We start from the raw sequence: 20276 nt of genomic DNA, 5'->3' as shown, positions 1-20276 counted from the left end.
TATAGTAATAGAAAAACAGAAATTACATTGGCAAGTAAAAATTAAATATATAAATAGTTAACCAATTGCCTTCTTTTTCTTTTTGAAGTGGAATAGTCTTCGATATGAACAATTTACTCATCACTCTATCACTTCTTTTTTTTTAGAAGGCTAACACTTGTTTTTTAATAATATTAAATGATTTTAAGTGCTTAAATTGTTATCCTATTAATTATTGTTTTTTCCAAAACCAAAATTGAACTCTCTCATTCAAAATGACAAGAGTCCTTTACAATATGATTTCTAGGATGATGATAGTAGATGATGATAGCTTGTCTTGTCCATGCATCATGAGTAATCACCTAGCTAGTTTATCCACATTTAAAAATATTTTTTTACAAGTATCACCTAACATTTCTAATGCTAGTAGGTTTTGTGTTTGTCATAAGGAAATTTAAGAAAGACTGTTAAGGGATCACAATTTGACTCCCTACAACCACTCTAAAAACAGGCCCATGTGGTGTGATGCTGAATGTCATAAAAGATTTGAGTGTGTCTTCCTCATCACCAATTGGTTATGAGGTGGAATGACACAGCTCACGGTCCGACAAATAGTATTAGAGCCAAGGTCATGGGTTCGAGTCACGGGAGTGCCATTGTGAGGGAGGGATTATTGGGGGACCACAATTTGACTCCCTACAACCACTTTAAAAGTAGGTCCGCATGGTGTGATGTCGAATGTCATAAAAGATTTGAGTGTGTTTTTCTCATCACCAATTGGTTTTGAGATGGAATGACACAGCTCACGGTTTGACAAAGACAACTTGAGAGATGGCAGAATCAACTAGTATGGAAATTCAACCAGTAATTGCTTCAATAAATAATGAAAATCAAAATACTCAAAAGGAAGCAAACATTCCAGGTGGAAATGAAAAAGAAAATGATGAGTTGGTAATTGAAATTAGGAAAATGGTCGAGAGGCCGGAGATTGAATCATCAAAACAATGTCGTATCTACAAGGCTTCGCACCCGCTCCGAAAATGGAATGAAGAAGCCTACACTCCTCAGGTAGTTTCAATTGGCCCTTTTCACCACAAAAATGAAAGATTGAAAGCAATGGAAGAGCATAAAGAGAGATACTTCAGGAGTTTCATGAAACGGAGTAAGATAAACTTGGAGTATTTGGTAGGCAGAATAAAGGAAATGGAAGAAAGCATTCGCGGGTGTTATGAAAAGACTATTAACCTTAACAGTGATAGGTTTGTGAAAATGATTTTGGTGGATGCAAGCTTCATTCTTCAGCTTTTCTTCAGATGTAGTTTAGAAAGCTGGACAAGTGATGATCCAATTTTTGTGCAACCAAGGGTTGATGCTGTGATGCTTGACTTGCTATTACTTGAAAATCAGCTTCCATTCATTGTTATTGAGAAACTACACCACCTTGCATTTCCATTTCTCTCAAACAACGATGTTTTACTTAAGCTTTCTTTTGACTACTTTGAGTGCTTCAACATTCAGTCCATACAGGTCCATCCCAATGTGAAAATAGAACACTTCACCGATCTTATTAGAACCTTTCAACTACCTCCACTTGAGAATCTACCAAAAAGACACTGTCAACTGATTAAACATTTGTACTCCGCAACACAGCTCCACGAAGCAGGAGTAAAGTTCGAGGTTGGTACAAGTGAATACTGTTTTGACATAAAATTTGAAAAAGGGGTGTTGAAAATCCCAAGCTTTGAAATAGAGAATCGGGCGGAAGTTGTTGCTCTAAATATTATGGCATTAGAGCAAACTCGCTATATAGAAAATGCATACCATACAGATTACTTTATCTTGTTGGATTTACTTATCAATACTAGAAAAGATGTGGATTTGCTTTGTGATAATAAAATCTTGGTTAATTACCTACGTGACAACAATGCAGTAAAATTTATGATTAACAATCTTAACACAGACATCATATGGAAAGGGACGAGAGATGATTACTTTGATCTTTGTAAAGAGTTGAATGGTTTCTATGAGAATCCTTGGCACAGAAGGAAGGCAACATTAAAAAGTGAATATTTTAGCACTCCTTGGAGAACCTCTTCAATAGTGGCTGCTAGTATTTTTCTATTGCTCACTTTTATACAAACAACATGTTCTAACATCCCATTAGTATAGCTTCAAAGGCTATATAATTTGGATGGTTGTTCCCTTTTCAATGGAATTGATCTCGTCTATGTAAAATACATAAAGTATGTATTTCTTTGTTATTATTGTTAGTATAAATTGCAAATTACACCTCTAACATTTAGAGGCATTTGGATTTTACTCCTTGAAATTTAAGAATTTGGATTTTATTTCCTAAAGTTTAGGGTGCTTAGATTATACACCCCGGCGTTTCAAAATTTGGATTTTATCCCCTAAAGTTTGGAAGTATTTAGATTTTACACTCCTAAATTCTAAAACTTTAGGGTGTAAAATTCAAATACTCCATAACCCTAAAATTTAGGGAGTAAAATCCAAATTCTGAAACGTCAGGGTGTAAAATCCAAACACTCCCAAACTTCAGGGGATAAAAATGTAAATCCAAATTCTAAAATTTCAGGGTGTAAAATCTAAAAACCTCTGTTAGGACATATGTGAATCATGTTAGGAACATATGTCAATATAGAATTGGCTAATCCTTTGACAAAAAACACTTTACTTATAATTGGGTAGATCTAGAATGTGTTTAATACTTCAAGGAACAAGGTTTCAAGTTCAAGTGTTAAAGTCATGCAAATCTATCCAAAACTCAAGTAAAGAAGTACTGGATTTTAAAACTCGACAGATAGAATTTATCAAGATTTAAAAGGCAGCTTTAACCTGATACTCAACAACTGCTCAATAGATAAGCTATCTATCAAGATTTATAAAAATCATATTTTCAGTTCTAATTTCATTCCAATCCGTGAGTACATATTTAGGCTTTCTTTTCTCACAACCCTAAACATACATAAAGATTATTTTAAGGGCCGTTAAAGGTTGCACAGTTGTGCGAGTGTGAAGCAAAGTTTTGTTCATGCAAATTGTGACCGGAGACAGAATTTACCCTAGCTCATCTTTCTCTTGAAGAAGCTGCAATGTTTGTACGCCGTTGGGTTTTATGACCAAGGAGTTTCGTGATCTTCATCATGTTGAAGAACTTTGTAGTCAACATCTTTCTCAAGTTGGTGATTAAGTCGCGTATTGAGATCCGTGCATTAAAAATGAGAGATTGTCACTATAGAACAAGTCCAATTGGGTATTGGGGTAAGGGTTCAGCTGTAGGTTGGTATAAGGTACTAGGATTCGTTTACTTGTAACCACTTATTATGATAATAGTGAAATATCAGGAGTGGTGACCTTAAAATCACCCGGTGGGAGTTTTGCCTTGGAGGTTTTCCCCATTCATAAAAAAATTACTGTGTCAACTTTATTTTTCACTGCATTTTATTTTAGTTGGTGATTTGTTTGTGCTGCCATACATATTGTATGTTAATCCGATTAATTAATCAACTTGACTAATTAATTGGTTAATTCATCACAAGGGGTTAATATATTTTTGGCCTATCAACCTCCAAATTTTAAGAGTGTAATTTACAATTTACCCTCATTATTAATGTAATTATGTATTTCTTTGTTATAATGTAAAATACACAAATTATGTATTTCTTTGTTATTGTTGTGTTTTTGCATTCTTGTAGGGTACTAGCTTATATCCACTCTAAAATTTGAACAAAATGCCTGGAAGTTTGCAAGGCAACCATCAATAAATACTTCATTGGAAATTGGTCATCAATTTTTAGAAAGCATTCTATGGTCTCCTTTATGAGGAGAACTAAGATTCAAATCTCCTCTTCCTCGCTTATTGAAAAAAAAAAAAAAAGAAGAAGAAGAAGAAGAAGAAGAAGAAGAAGATTCTGGTTTTCCTGAGACGGGTCAAGTAGCTTTTAGTTGTATGTATCATTTTAAAATTATGACTCACTGTGCTGACATATAATCAGAAACAGGAAATTTTGGTTTTGAAATTTAGCATTAGTAGTCTCCTTGGACGACTTAAACCTGAGCTGTGCTTTTGGGTGTGTGGATGACTAAATTTCTTAATTCGAAATAAGTCAAACAAGTAAAATAGTTTCACAAATGCGAATTTGTATTGATGAATGTGTGGTACAATTTTCTGTGATAACAAAAGAGTGACCCTCTGATTCGATCTCCTTGGAAGATTTGTTGATTGGAATTGTGATAATGTGATTTTGATTTGACCACAAAATATCCTTCAATTTGGCTGAGGAATTGATCGAAGATATTTGAAATGGAATTACAATGAATCTCTGGCTACGAGCTTGTTAGAAATTCTTTGTTCTTTGTGTTCTTCGCGTTCTTGATACATTCTTCGTGTTCTTGGCATTCTTCGTCTTCGAAGGTTTGTGGTGGAAGTTCCTCAGCGCTTTAGAGGCTTGAATCCATATAGCTTTGTTGATTTGTGGTTTGTTGAGGTTTCTGGAGGCTTTCGAGCTTGATTCCAGTGAACTTTGAGATCTAGGTTGACATCTTGGATGGTTTTGCTTCGAATGTTCTTCGGTTTTGAAGTTGACGTTCTTGGAGGCTTTAGGGCTTGATTCCTACAGAGCTTCAGTACTTCTGAGTGCTTTTGAATCTTCTTTGATGTTGCTTATGCTCTAGATGGCTTGGTGTCTCTCTTGGTATTTCTGGAGGCTTTTGAGCTTGATTCCAGTGACCGTTGAGATCTAGGAACATGATTTAGATGATTTCTCTTCGAATGTTCTTCGTATTCAAAGTTGAAGTTCCTAGAGGTTGCAGGGCTTAATTCCAGCAGAGCTTCTAGATTTCTGAACTCAAGATGTCCTGGTGTCTTCCTCCCCTTAAATGTCTTAGGAAGGCTTCTATTTATAGGAGTTTGGGGGTGGGTAAGCAACATGTGGCAGAGTTTGATTGGTGACATATGTCACAGCCTGATTGGTCCGCTTATGTCATCGCATACACGTGCTAGATTGATTGTGTCATCGCTTACACATGCTGATGTGTTTTATGCCCCTATTTCAATGACACTTGGCAAGTTTCCATTGGTTTCTGAATAGTGATAGAAAAACCTAGCAGTAGTACATGGCGCTTTGTAATTGGTCATATTTTGTGGACTTGATAGTATAATGTGTCAGCTTGTAATAGGTCGGGAATTTTCCCTCTCTACAGGGTGCAATCGTTACCTTGTTTTTTGTTGGGTTCAATTACAGAAATGTACAGTTGGAAGGCAACATTAAAATGTGAATATTTTAGCAGTCCTTGGAGAACTGCTTCAACAGTGGTTGGCTGGCTACTATTATTCTTCTGGTGCTCAGTTTTATACAAACAGCTAGCATGTTCTATCATCCAGATGGCATAAGTTCAAAGGCTATATAATTTGCTTCGCTGTTCCTGCTTCGTTGGAATTGATCTTGCCTGTGTAAATACACAAATTATGTATTTCTATCTTTGTTATTATTGTTAATGTAATTGATCTTTCCTATGTAAAATACATGATTGTTGTGTTTCAGCATCCTTGTAGAGTACTAGTTTTTTTTTTTTTTATCTCCACTCTAAAATTTATTTGATTGATTCTTGAAAAAAATGCCTGGATGTTTGAAAGCCAACCATCAATAAACACTTTCATTGGTTATCAATCTTTAGAAAGCATTCTATACATTTTATCATGATCAAAATTGTGTTAATGCTCATGCTAAACAAATATTGTAAATTCGTTTGGGTAATAAAATGGTTGTTTTGAAATAATATTTCTTCAGTAGTGCACTGATGCTTTCTTACAAAATTTTGTACTTAAATGACTAGGGAATTCTATAATTAATATACACATGTAACACACTGATTTCTTTTGCATTAAACATCCAAAATGCTCATGACATCATTCTATATGAACTTTTTGGGTAATTGGTTAATGTTCTTTTTTTGACAATTAGCCTGTTCAGTTGGTGAAACTTTCCTCGCCTAGAATAAGGCAAAAGAATTTTTTGTGTATAGTTTTTAAAGAGTTTTTTTTCCCATCACATGGAGATTTATGATGAATTTCTAAAGAGTTTATACTAATGAAGAAACAACATTCTGAAGTTTTATTTCTAAAATTTGTGTTCTAAGTTCCTCAGTTTTTACTTGTTGCAATTTGCAAGTTGTAACATGCTTATCACCCTGCCTAGCGTATATTGCCCCATGACTACCACTACAACCCGTTGATTGGCAACCATTTTGATTGTGCATAGGTATCACTTCCTATTTCTTGTGCTACACAATTGGGCAGAAAATAGATTTCACATTCATAATTATCTAATATTTTTCTATATTGTTACTGTACTTCTTACTACAAGTCTACAACAATGTTAACCCTCCATTTGATGCTCTTTCAAAAATTGAATTTAAGATTTGACATGATTATCATTAGATCCTTCTTTACTAGTTCCTAATCATCTTGAGTTCCCTTTAGATTTCAGAATAACCTATTGTTTGGGGTAATTTACTCACTTGCCATGTGTTGCAAATCGGTTGATTTCTTCTAATGATCCAGATAGTATTCAAAGAGCCAAGTCCACTACTCACATCCACATAAATAATGAGGAAGGCTAGTGGTGCACCCTTAAATCGCAGATCATCCTTGTCTACAAATAGAGAAGTAAGATCTTGTAAAAGAAAAACCTTCACAACATGATGAGATTTAAAAGTTAGCTTTGAGAATTTGGAAAAATGGGGAAGAATGAGTTGGAAGAGAAAACGAACACCCTCCTTTACCCAATATTGATTTCCAAGTGCACAAATGAAAAGATGTCCAAAGCAAGGAAACGCAATCAATTTATGTTAGATGATCTAAGACATCAGATTACAACACTGAACTTTGGGAGATATTAACATATAACTCATAAAATTAAACTAGCACTACAAAAAAAAGGTTCTATAGCCGCGTTTTTAAAACGTGGCTATAGGTCAGAAAAACATGGCTATAGGTCAATTTGGTCTATAGCCGCGTTTTTTTAGGCCGCGTTTTTACCTATAGCCTATAGTGCGTAACTATAGCCTAGAGGGGTCTATGGCCACGTTTTTATAGCCGTGGCTATAGGCCAAAAGTTGATTGCCTGGAAGAAAGTTTGGCTGCGTTCAAAACGCGGCCATAGTTGTGAGCTGAAGCCGCGTTTTTAAAAACGCGGCTTCAACCCATTACTATGGCCCCATTTTAAAAACGCGGCTATAGCCTTGTTTTTTTTCTGCTCTCCCTTTGGCCATGAATCTTCAACCCCATTCTTTTCCAGAATGAAAGACACATAGCCAAAGAAAGAGCACAAACACAGATTAAATACCAATTCAGAATGCATATATAGATAATACACTGATACACAGCCACCACACCAATTCTTTACTGTAAAGACTGAAACTAAAATTGCACAAGGTTCAAAATCTAGGCAAATATGGGTCAAAAAGAAAAGATGCTGAACTACAAGTACAAGATGTTAAAGCTATGGCTAAAATTGGATAAATGTGAGTAGGACATGAGATTGAAGGACATCTAACTTGAAGGTGACTCCTACTTAATAATGTAAAAGGAACCTAACTTGTCTCGAGTGCTAATAATGCTATTGAGGCGGCACAGCAACAAGCGAATTTGTTTACATGCTTGAGGACCCCCACATGGGAAGATAAGGAACCCATATGGACTTTCCAGATAGGTTCCATCATCTAGACGTAATCATATTTAATTAAAATCACAAATGCCAACGCATAATTCAGATGCAAACCAAATAGGCTTTCCTTAAGCGATGAGCTTTGTAATTCAGTGGCACTGTTCGGTTCTCCACATGAGAACTTGGGTTCTTCAAATTTTCTAAATGAAGAGTTACAGTCAAGATAAGAAAAACCCTTAATAATTTTACATTGTTGTGAGAATTGAGAAAATTTAGGAGGCCACCAAATATTAAATTTTATGGTTTTAGGGCTCAAGGTGGCATTTGGGGTGTTTAATTGTAGTTGAGAACAATTGATTTTCTAGGGTTTTTGTGTGGTGGGTGCTTTGATTTGTTAGTAGTAATTAGGTGTTCGGTGTTTTTGTAAGTATGTTCAATAATGATTTGGACGCCAATGGTCAATGATCAAAAGGGAGTTTTAGGTGTGGTTATTGTAGATTTGCAGGGAATTCAGGTGTGAGTTTTTTTGGGGTTTTTTAGTGGTTTTGTGTGGGCAAGAGTGTTGGGTGGTGGTGATGTGGTGGTGGAGGTGCTATTGTGTGGTGAACTTAGGTTGGGCAAATTTGGGAGGTTGGTGGTGTTATCCACTTATCCTAAAGAGAGAGATAAAGAAAGGAGAAATATAGCATATAAATGGGAAAGGGCTATTTCCATCTTTTACATAATTTTCAGTTAGTTTGGTGGAAATATATATATATATATATATATATATATATATATATATATATATATATAGTTTTTTCATATATAATGTTTTAGTTTAATGTACAAGAGGGTTTAGTGTAACATGTCAAAAGTTTATCATACATTTTTTTTCTTTCCCTTAATATTATCATACATTTTTTTTCAATCTAAGAACTAGGTACGTTACATTTAATGGCCTAACCAAAAATGACTGATATGTCTTGCTATATGTACAAAAAATTAGATACTGAAGAAGAAGCAGCTAAAGCTTATGATGTTGCAAGCATAAGATTGAAAGGAATGAGAGCGGTTACCAATTTTGATTTGAGCAACTACAATGTCAAAGACATAACTGACAGTAACTTTGCCCTGCCGTCATTACCTGCGTACAACAAGAACAATAATCCACAGCTTGAAGTGATATCATCGAAAAAGATTTAAGACTTGAAATTGAACCATTCTTTTGTTTTTGTGAGTAATAAAGAAACTCTTATTAAAACTAAAAAATAAAAAAATAAAGCTCAAAAGCAGTCATAAGCTTAAAACAAACAACAATTGACCGATGGTATATTCCTCTTTATAAGATTGTCTATAGTCAAAATTTTATACAATAATGCTGTCTCCACAAAGAATGTTAGTTTCTTAGGCACATAACTAGACCAAATGCATCTCCTTGTAAAAAGCTTCCAGCTAGCATTTCTAAAATGTTCATAGTACGATCAAACACCATTGCTATTCAGTATTCATATCACACAATCAGTGCCTCCAGCAAAGGGCAGTTTATCATAAAACAAATCCATTAGAGAATACACCCCCTCCATCTCCAAATCATGAAAATTATGAATAAATCTCATATTCCAATAGCAGGAGCCATTCTTCCCTCCTGAACTCACCATAGAAGATATAGAAGCACCCTTTTTTTAAGCATATAGAAGCATCTTTATTTTCAACAATCAAATACAGATTCAAATACAATTTCTTAAGACCCCAGTTAATTACTAAATTTTCATCAATTTGAATAAGCAAGAACTTTGATGTTAACCTAATCATGTGATTTCAACATTTATTAAATATTTACAATTTTTGTGGGAACATGGCTCACACGCAGTTAAATAGAAATAAATAGCAACTCAACAAGACTGCTAACCTCCATTAATCCTTTCCTACCACTCAGCTTTATCAAGTGAAATGGCTCAAATTACTAACAAAATTATGTGAACTCTCACTTCATGAATCCATGATCTGCTCAGCCTTCCTTCCCCTTGTCTTATAGCTTTTTAACTTAATAAAAAAAAATCCCCTCCTTACTAACACACTTGATGGCTTCGTTTAACACAATAACCATCCATGGGAACTCTTATTCTTCCACAAGGATTTCAACCCTCATCTTCTCACCAATTACTACATATCTAATTCTATCATTTCCAATCTTACTTTCCATCCATCACAACTTCCTCATCTCAGCTAGTTACAAAATGGCAATGTTGTTTCTCATGACTAACTACATTTCTATATCATTAAACACGACCCACCTTTTAGCCATCCGATCAAATTACCCTTTTCATTTTATTAGCATTTAGTGATCAAACAACAACGCTAAAGCGCAAATTCAGGTAGCAGAAGAGGTTTCCCAAGTACCTAAAAAGTGCCCATTTATTTCAAAATCCCCAATCAATTACAGCCAACCCGCGCAGCCAAGTAAAACTACCAAACACAAAATGGAATAGTAAAGTCATAAACATATTAAACTCTACCTGGTTCATAAATCTCTTTTTAAGCTGGCACTACAAAAAAACTGGCCTACTGCGGCGGGCCAAAACCGCCGCTAAAGCCCCAAAAACCGCCGCTATAGGTCCATTTCACCTATTGCGGCGGGGGCTATTGCGGCGGTCTACCCGCCAGGCTTGTCGCGACGCAATATCTCTATTGCGGCGGTACAAAAACCCGCCGCTGTAGATACGCTTTTTAGTGGCGGTTTTAGTCTATTGCGGCGGGCATAAAACCGCCGCTATACAACGTTCGAATTCGTTTCAGATGACTTTTAGCGGCGGGTCGTGCCCGCCGCTATTGTGTTCACCTTTAGCAGCGAGCGTAAAGCGCCACTATAAGCTTGCAACTAAAACCTTGTAATTGCACTTTTAGCGGCGGGTGAAACCGCCGCTATATGTTTGAACCTATAGCGGCGGGCTATAAACGCCGCTATAGGGTTTCATTCAATAGATAAAATGTGAACCTATTGCGGCGCTTTTTGACCGCCGCTATATGTTTGAACCTATAGCGGCGGTCAAAAAGCGCCGCAATAGGGTTTCATTTAATAGATAAAATGTGGACCTATTGCGGCACTTTTTGACCGCCGCTATAGGTTTTTTTTTTTTTTTTTTTTCCAGTGAGCTTCGAAACTACTGTTTACATCAAATATAAGAGACAACATGTTTCAAAGAACCTGTTTTGCATCAAATATATTGTTCAAGCCTGTTACAAAGAACCTATAGTAGTTTTAGCTCTACTAACACAATACCACAAATATAATTAATTAACAACACCACAAATGTCTCCAAACTAACGTAATATTTGCATAGAAATATATTCTCAAATACATAACATTGTCTATAACCACCATCATAAAATTAACAAAAAAAAATGTGGTCTTGCAAAGTTCCAAATTGTTCAAATTAAGCTAATACAATAATCAAAGTTCCAAAGTGTTAAAAAAATATCCTTCAACACTTGCAAAAAATGCTGCCTCATTCTTCCATAGTTCTTTGTTCACAAAAAAGTCCTCGAACACCAAGATAAAACTTATAAGCTGCTTGGTTGATAGGATGTGGCTGACGATTTTGGCAGACTTGGAGAATGTTCGGCCAAAGGAACATCCTACATACAAAGTATGGTTACTCAATTAGTATGTACAAATGGAATAGAATGACAAGAAAATATTACCAAGGCAAAAAATGTCTATTACATTTCTCTATTACATCCTAAACTTGTGTATATATATGATATGGCATTGAGAAAAAAAAAATGTAGTGGTTTCATCCAACTCTTATCCATAGGCTAGTGTTGATTTGCTAGGCTAGTGTAGTGGCTACGTGTTTGGGAAAGCAATTTTGAGGCTTGTAAGGGACATGGACAGGTGGGGCTATGCTATAGGGGGGGGGGGGCAATCAATTTCCTTGAAGGGGGACCCGCTCATAAAAAAAAAAAAGGTATTGAGTCACATTTTTAGTTTTTAACCTACAACAAAATATTTTGTAAAATTTTTGTAGGGGCCTTGGCCCCCCCTGCTATACACACAGTTCCACCCCTGCTGCAAAGGGACCATGATCTAACAAGAAAAAAAAAAAAAAAAAAAAAAAGATCCCAGTACAACAAGATCCCTCTCCTCTTAATCTAACAACAACAACCACAGTAAAAAAAAAAAAACAACTAATCCAAGTCCTGAACTAGTCAAGAAAAACATAACCCCCATAAACTGATTTAAACATCAATATACAGAAATCAATCCCAAATACCTAAGCAAAACAAAATCAGGTCTCATATTACCATAAGCCCCACAAAACATAATACACCCACAAGCTGATTTCAATTCTATGTCAGAAAAACCATGCCCAAACCTAAACAACAACAACAACAACAACAACAACAAAAAAAAAAAAACACAACCCCAAACCATAAAACAACCCAAAAAATAAATACCCATCAACCATTTCTTTGTTCTTACCACAAATCACAACCATAGCAACGAAAAAAATTTAAACTTTACATGACCCCAGATCAAAACAACTCATAAAACCCACAAAGCTGAAACACCCACCAGCTGACTCAACCCCAAAGCTAAGATTTTGAACTAATTTACCATAATTTCATTTTCTCAACAACCAAACATAGCTTACAACAACACCAACAAAAATCATAGAGATAGAGAGAAAACTTACAGCAGGATTGTTGTTAATGATAATGATGAATTTCAGTTAGATTAAAATGGATTGTTGTTAAATGAATATTTTTATCAACTTAAAAATTATAAGAGAAGAAAATAAAAACAAACAAAAAAATTATATTTATTTTTAAAAAAATTTAAAAAAAAATTATACAATTTGGTGAAGTCACTTGGTTATTTTATTAATGAGCTATGAAATAAAATTTTAAAAAAAAAATCAAATATACTCAATAAAATTCACCACTCAAATTTCTCAAAAAAAAAAAAAAAAAAACCACACAACAAAAATTATCACACATTCTTATTAAAAAAATTTTAAAAAAAAATTATCATGGCTATTATTAAATTTATGTAAGAATTTAAATATTTAACTAACTACGTTTACTTTTTTTTTATTTTTAAATGTGACTAATTGGATGGTCAGATTGAGAGAACATAATCATACAAGTACACAACACATGTCAATCACGTGCCATTTTTAGATTTGAAATCTAACTGTTGGACTTGAAGAGTGTAATAAAAGGTTAATTTTGAAAAATTATGGTCACATTGAATTAAGAAATATAAGTCTGGCTTTATGTTACGCTTGATGTAACTCTAAAAAATGTTACACCAACCAATAACTTATTGTTGAATTCATATTTTAAAAATCCAACTGTTGGATCACATTTTCTATATATTCTTAACATGCATGCCAATTTTTATGCCAATCGGATGTAATTTACCATTTGATCTTTAAATTCATCCTTTATGCGTTATTTTCAATTACAAAAACTTGAATTCAAAAAATTGATTGATGACATGGCTATTAATCTTTGATCACCTTGAAATTTTGTAAGCATGAAAAATATATGAAGATAATGTAATCTAATGGTAGATTTGTCAAAATTCACATCGAATTAAGAAATATAGGGTTGGGTTCAATTTACACTTGATGTAACTCTAAAAACTGTTACACCAACCAATAACTTATTGTTGAATTCATATTTTGAAAATCCAACCGTTGGATCACATTTTCTATATGTTCTTAACATGCATGCCAATTTTTATACCAATCGGATGTAATTTACCATTTTATCTTTAAACTCATCCTTTATGCGTTATTTTCAATTACAAAAACTTGAATTTAAATATTGATTGATGACATGACTATTAATCTTTCATCACCTTGAAATTTTTTAAGCATAAAAACTATATGAAGATAATGTAATCTAACGGTAGATTTGTGAAAAATCACATCGAATTATGAAATATAGGGTTTGGTTCAAGTTACGCTTGATGTAACTCTAAAATATGTTACACCAACCAATAACTTATTGTTGAATTCATATTTTGAAAATCCAACCGTTGGATCACATTTTATATATGTTTTTAATATGCATGCCAATTTTCATGCCAATCGGATGTAATTTACCATTTGATCTTTAAACTCATCCTTTATGCGTTATTTTCAATTACAAAAACTTAAATTTAAACAATTGATTGATGACATGACTATTAATCTTTGATCACCTTGAAATTTTGTAAGCATGAAAAATATATGAAGATAATATAATCTAATGGTAGATTTGTCAAAATTCACATCGAATTAAGAAATATAGGGTTGGGTTCAATTTACACTTGATGTAACTCTAAAAACTGTTACACCAACCAATAACTTATTGTTGAATTCATATTTTGAAAATCCAACCGTTGGATCTCATTTTCTATATGTTCTTAACATGCATGCCAATTTTTATACCAATCGGACTTAATTACCATTTGATCTTTAAACTCATCCTTTATGCGTTATTTTCAATTACAAAAACTTGAATTTAAATATTGATTAGTGACATGACTATTAATTTTTCATCACCTTGAAATTTTTTAAGCATGAAAACTATATGAAGATAATGTAATCTAACGGTAGATTTGTCAAAAATCACATCGAATTACGAAATATAGGGTTGGGTTCAAGTTACGCTTGATGTAACTCTAAAATATGTTACACCAACCAATAACTTATTGTTGAATTCATATTTTGAAAATCCAACCGTTGGATCACATTTTATATATGTTCTTAACATGCATGCCAATTTTTATACCAATCGGATGTAATTTACCATTTGATCTTTAAACTCATCATTTATGCGTTATTTTCAATTACAAAAACTTGAATTCAAACAATTGATTGATGACATGGCTATTAATCTTTGATCACCTTGAAATTTTGTAAGAATAAAAAATTTATGAAGATAATGTAATCTAACGGTAGATTTGTCAAAATTCACATCGAATTAAGAAATATAGGGTTGGGTTCAAGTTACACTTGATGTAACTCTAAAAACTGTTACACCAACCAATAACTTATTGTTGAATTCATATTTTGAAAATCCAACTGTTGGATCACATTTTCTATATGTTCTTAATATGCATGCCAATTTTCATGCCAATCGGATGTAATTTACCATTTGATCTTTAAACTCATCTTTTATGTGTTATTGTAAACTACAAAAACTTGATTTTATACAAAAACCTTACCTATAGCGGCGGTCACAAAAAACGCCGCAATAGATCTCATCTACTGCGGCGGGCCAAAAATGCGCCGCAATAGGCGACATATAGCGGCAGTTTTTGCACCCGCCGCAATAGGCCCGTTGCAATTTCAGGGTCTATTGCGGCGGGTCAATATATCTCAGCCGAAGGCCACTAAAGCAAGTCTATTACGGCGGGTCACTGGCCCGCCGCAATAGTACGCCGCAATATACTAGGTCTATTGCGGCGGGCCATTGACCCGCCGCAATAGATCTCATGTACAGTGGCAGGCCAAAAATGCGCCGCAATAGGCGACATATAGCGGCAGTTTTTGCACCCGCCGCAATAGGCCCGCCGCAATAGGCCAGTTTTCTTGTAGTGTGGTTAGCAAGCAAAACAGCATCAACCTACAAAAAAAAAGAGAACACCAATTTTTTTTTTAAGCATAAAATAAAAAACCCCTCCATGAAGTTAAAACTAAGATTATTGACTGAAAGTCTATAATAACCTGTTCACTTTTAGTCCCCTTTTTCACAAACTCCAACTCAAGTGAAAGCAATGCCAGGTCGAAATTCTCCGGCGGAATAAATCTAAAACAAATTACAAACCACACACAACAATTAGAAACAATATTAAGCAAAAAAAAGAAAAAGATGGCGGTGGTGGTGGTGGTGGTGGTGGTATCGAATCGAATGAGCTCCGACCTGTTAACCGATATGGTATCACCGGATGAAACCCTGGCATGGCGACGCTGAATCGCATTTAGAGCTATGTGGCCATTCCGTACGCTCTCGTGAGCAGTATCATCATCAACTCTTACTTAAGGCCACCAAAACAAGAATCATAAAAAAAAAAAAAAAAAAAAAAAAAAAAAAAAAAAAAAAAAGCCATCAATCATAACAAAAATTACACGCAAATCTTAGTTATGCATGAACTTATATAAATAAGTGAAGGAGCTGAGAGCTATTTGGATTGCTGGACTGTGGGCAGTTAACCTATTCATTAGATCATCCTATCAATTACTTCATCTTTAAAATAAAAAATAAAAAAAGGAGAAGTTTCATTGTGAGGCTAAATTTTATTCAAGTTTAAGATAATAAAAAGTCTTTCCAACCTCAAACCCTCTAAATAATTTACACACTGAACTGGCCAACCCTATTAAATTTTAGAAATCTATCACAAACCATTCCATTTATATTTGAAAAATCTAAATCCATACCAAACCTCTCATTTATCTTACTATAAGTTGGGTCAAATTTGTCAAATGGGTCAAATTGGAGGTAGTGGTATAAAATCCTAGGGTTTTTATTATATATATATATATATATATATATATATATATATATATATATATATATATATTTCTTGAGAGTAAAAGAGAGGAACACTTACTTTGTTGCATAATATTTATAATCAAAACAATTTAATAATTTAAATGCATCAACGCATTTGAGTACCTAAGGTGATCTAAACCCTTCCCAAACCTTAACATGTAAAAAGTTGAATCAAAATCCACCATAAACCCATTAAAAAAATTCAAACCTTTACTATTCCTTCTCATCATGTAAGAAAACTCAAAACTTAATCCAATATTATCACCGCTAAAAATGTAGGAGCCCAAAATGCAATTAGCACTAAGGCACAATAAATCATCATTCACATCAATAATGCTAAAAATGCTAAAAAGCCAATGTAACAAAATTAATCAAAAGAAGTTTCGATTAGTTGCATCCCAAGCTTAGAACTCAAAACCAAAATTAATCAAAATGTCATAACCTTCCAATTAATACCAGAAATTTTTGGTGTAAGCACCCCATCCCCAATTACCATACAAGTCCCAATCAAAGCCAGAACAAGCAGTAACCTTTGCAACACTCTGTACTTCTCCAATGTCAACTTCAATCTCCACCCAATATTCCTCTTATTGGACTCAATTACAAACAACCTTTCTGTTTTTTTCAAGTAGTTCAATTACATACAACTAATGGACAAGACAATGTACAAAAAAATCTATGCAACAAATAAGTTCAATAGGCTGCAAAATTAAACTTGCCTTTAATGGTATATCAGCAGGAGCCTCTTCAACAAGATTGTCGCCTTCTTTAGGCTTTTTCTTTTCTTTTGAAGTATCAATATCAAAAACCCTTGGACTGATCTTCCTTGACAGGATTTGGGCACGAACATAATCCTGGCAGTCTAAGCACAAACGTACCTGCAACTTCGTTTTTTGAAACAAGTTACATGCAGTTAGCATCAGTTTTATAACACTTACCGCTCAAAAAAACCTTTCAGTAATTAACAAGGCTGAGAATAATAAAAACAACACAAAAAGAGGCACATACTCCAACCATTGATTGATTAATTGAATAAGAATTAAAAATTTAAGAAAGCTATCACCAAATGGGACAACCCAAACTTACAGCAACTAAATTAAAAATCTGGACATTTCAAAAAGGAACCCTCTTTGTCCACACGTGATAGCACAACTCATATTTGGTAACTCTAGACAAACAAGTAACAGCCATACAATTAATTGGCCATAAAAGACATCTCTGATTTCTCTCTTAATTAGATAAAGTTCAACAATAGATAAGATCAAAAAGCTAGCTTCCTGCAAGTTTCCATAGATGACTAGATGTGGAACAATGGAATAGATAGTGCAGAGAATTCAAATATATGCCAAAAGCCACAACATAATCTTAAACTAGGAGAAAACAACTTAAAGTACAATGTACTATTACAAACACACAAAGCACAAATATGAAATATGGAAATACAAGACAAAAAGAGAAAGGCTGGCATGACCTCCTAAAGGATGAAAAAAAAAGGTTAAATTGGAAAAAGAACAAGAAAACTACCCAATAAAAAAAATGTATCTGAACTGTAAAAATTTAAATTTGGACCAATAGGGCGGCTTTCCCAGTTCTCCAAGATTAAGGTTTTGCAGGGTTAACTTCAACATGACCCGTTCAAACTCTTGGAAATGTAGTTGATGACTTATAAGGGAAAGTAATTCGCCAAGGTAGAAGAGACAAAATATTGGGACATCAAAAGGCAGTTAGAGGATTAGTGAACTAGTAGTATCAACTTAGTTTGCAGTACTATTGTATAATTTAGACCTCATTAGAAGACTCATTAGCACTTTGACCTCATCAAGAGACTCTTTATCACTGCAGAACTCCTCCAAATTCCGATAATTTTAATTCACACACATTGAAAGTAAAATATATCATATATTACTGATAAAACTAAAACAAGCACATATGATTCAGTACCTGCTTTAAGGTAACACCAAACAAATCAACCAATAAACAATAGTTGGATTAGCCAAAACACAAGTGCCCACAAGATAGGAACCGAATCAAGATATACTTACACGGGACACCTTTTCTTCAAAGATGAGCCGCAACCCTTTCTGGTTCAAGAAAAAATTTCCATCATGAAATGTGCCACTTGCAGTCCTGAAAATTTACATTATTCAATCAAGAAATTGTTTTCCTTAAACTTGCTATTTAGTGTATCCAGGAAAAAAATAAAATAAAATAAATCCTATTGTTTTTTCAATTCTTTTAAATCCCAATTTGAAATTAAAAAAAAAAAAAATCCAATAAGAACAATTATAGTGAAAAGGGTTAATAAGTTTCTTTGCTCCCAACTATGAAATTAAAAATTTAAACTTTACCCCACAATCAGTGAGCTGATGATCAAATTAATAAGCTAAAGACACAAACTTCCAAATTCTTAGCTGTCTTCTTTTAATACATTTTATCGGTAAGCAAACAGAGCAGAAGCATAGAGAATCAAAGAAGCAAAGAAAGAAAGTGAAAAGAATGATAAGCAATTACAAAGATCGATAGTTTAGAAGTAAGAAATATGGATTAGAAAAAAGAAAAAGATGGAATTGAAAAAAGAGGAATAGGGAATCGTACAAGAAGGTAGTGATTGGCACAAATATTAGATATGGATAGTACAATCAATACCCAACCACTACTCCTTAAACATATCCCAATTGACAAACTTAACTAACCCATTTGCATAAGTAACTGAAGAATCAGTGATCAATCACCAAAATACAGAAAAATTTAAAAAAAAAAAAAAAATGAAACATACCTGGGTACCCGAGACTGAGATTGGAAATCCCTTTTGGAGGTTGAATCCTCCTTCTGAAGCTGGGAACTGAAGGAGTAAAGAACCCAGATGCATTGGCCATTCATGGAAAATAAATAAAAATTAATAAATAAAAATTAAACATCAATAAGAACAAAAAATAAAAGAGATTTACAGAGAGAGACGTGGAAACCCTAAACCCAAAATTGATAAGAACAAAAAATAAAAATTAATAAATAAAAATTAAACATCGATAAGAACAAAAAATAAAAGAGATTTACAGAGAGAGACATGGAAACCCTAAACCTAAAATTGAAACCCTAAACCAAAATCTAAACCCTAAACCCAAAATCAAAACCCTAAACCAAAAATCGAAACCCTAAAAAAAAATGGAAACCCTAAAACAAAAATCAAAACAATCAATTTAAAAAACTTACTGTTAGTCAGTGTCTTGAGTGAGATTGAAAGTTGGAGAGAGAGAGGGATAGACCCAAGGAAGTGCCGGTGATGGAGGACTGGGCTTTGTCGGCACCGGTGTGTAGGATCGGTGGTGGAGATTGTTGGGAGTCGCTTAGGTACGTTCGAAGGGCTTTAGACAGGGAGTTCTTCTTTTTTTGGCAAAAATTACTTTGTGCCATAGGGTTTTTTTTTTCTTATTTATAGTTGAGGCTGTAGCCCCGTTTACATAAACGCAGCTTCAGGGGTGACTATGGCCGCGTTTTTCAATAAACGCGGCTTTAGGATAGACCTATAGCCGTGTTTTTTGAACGCGGCTTCAGGACATATTTAAATAAATAAATAAAAAACATTTCAGATGGGTCTAAAGTCGCATTTTAAAAACGAAGCTTAAGCCCAACCCAGAAAAACGCAGCTAAAACACCAATAAACGCGGCCACAGACTTGATCTTGGGCTGCGTTTGACGCACGCGGCTGAGGGTCTGGCGTTGTAGCTGCGTTTCACTGAAACGCGGCTCAAGCAAGGTCTTAGGCCGCATTTTTGCAAACGCGGCTGAAAAAAACGCGGCCTAAGACTCGCGTGTTTTGTAGTGTAGTACACAAACAAGAAAAGATAAGTTCTGCAATTGATGATTAATTGAGAAAGAATTACAAATAAATCAATGAAATTTGAAACAGTGGCGGTGAGCAACACCAAAGCAGAATTTTCTAACAAAGAGTATTGAGTAAAACCAACACAAATAGTCGTTCCTGCGGTTCAGGCATCTTTCCACCACAGTCTATTATTACAACCGACCTCAATCCCGTATGTAACGCCACTATGTCTGCAAGAAAATATTCCAAAATGA

General features: G+C 34.2%; 1 protein-coding gene and 1 long non-coding RNA gene across 3 annotated transcripts; one reads left to right on the top strand and one right to left on the bottom strand.

Moving 5' to 3' along the window:
- The first annotated feature begins 810 nt into the window (after positions 1-810).
- On the top strand, positions 811-2148 carry LOC142632417 (UPF0481 protein At3g47200-like). The gene has a single exon (XM_075806823.1). It carries the CDS (start codon positions 811-813, stop codon positions 2146-2148), a length of 1338 nt encoding a protein of 445 aa, XP_075662938.1.
- An 8812-nt stretch (positions 2149-10960) lies between these two features.
- Positions 10961-19623, bottom strand: LOC142630232 (uncharacterized). Of its 2 annotated transcripts, none has more exons than XR_012843262.1 (7): positions 19410-19623; positions 18976-19041; positions 18242-18326; positions 15570-17083; positions 15374-15455; positions 14872-15272; positions 10961-11285 (listed from the first exon to the last, which is right to left on the bottom strand). It is a non-coding gene; the product is annotated as an uncharacterized LOC142630232 (long non-coding RNA). The 2 variants fall into 2 exon arrangements; XR_012843261.1 differs by having other exon boundaries at positions 15570-17077.
- Between the last annotated feature and the right edge of the window lie 653 nt (positions 19624-20276).

This window comes from Castanea sativa, chromosome 4, assembly GCF_040712315.1.
Source record: "Castanea sativa cultivar Marrone di Chiusa Pesio chromosome 4, ASM4071231v1".
NCBI classification, from domain to species: domain Eukaryota; kingdom Viridiplantae; phylum Streptophyta; class Magnoliopsida; order Fagales; family Fagaceae; genus Castanea; species Castanea sativa.
Note: the sequence above shows the minus strand (reverse complement) of the source record. Positions and strands in the feature narration are given on the sequence as shown.

Bases quoted from the DNA above. Each gene is read 5' to 3' on its own strand.
- LOC142632417 (XM_075806823.1), top strand. From the start codon at position 811: ATGGCAGAATCAACTAGTATGGAAATTCAACCAGTAATTGCTTCAATA.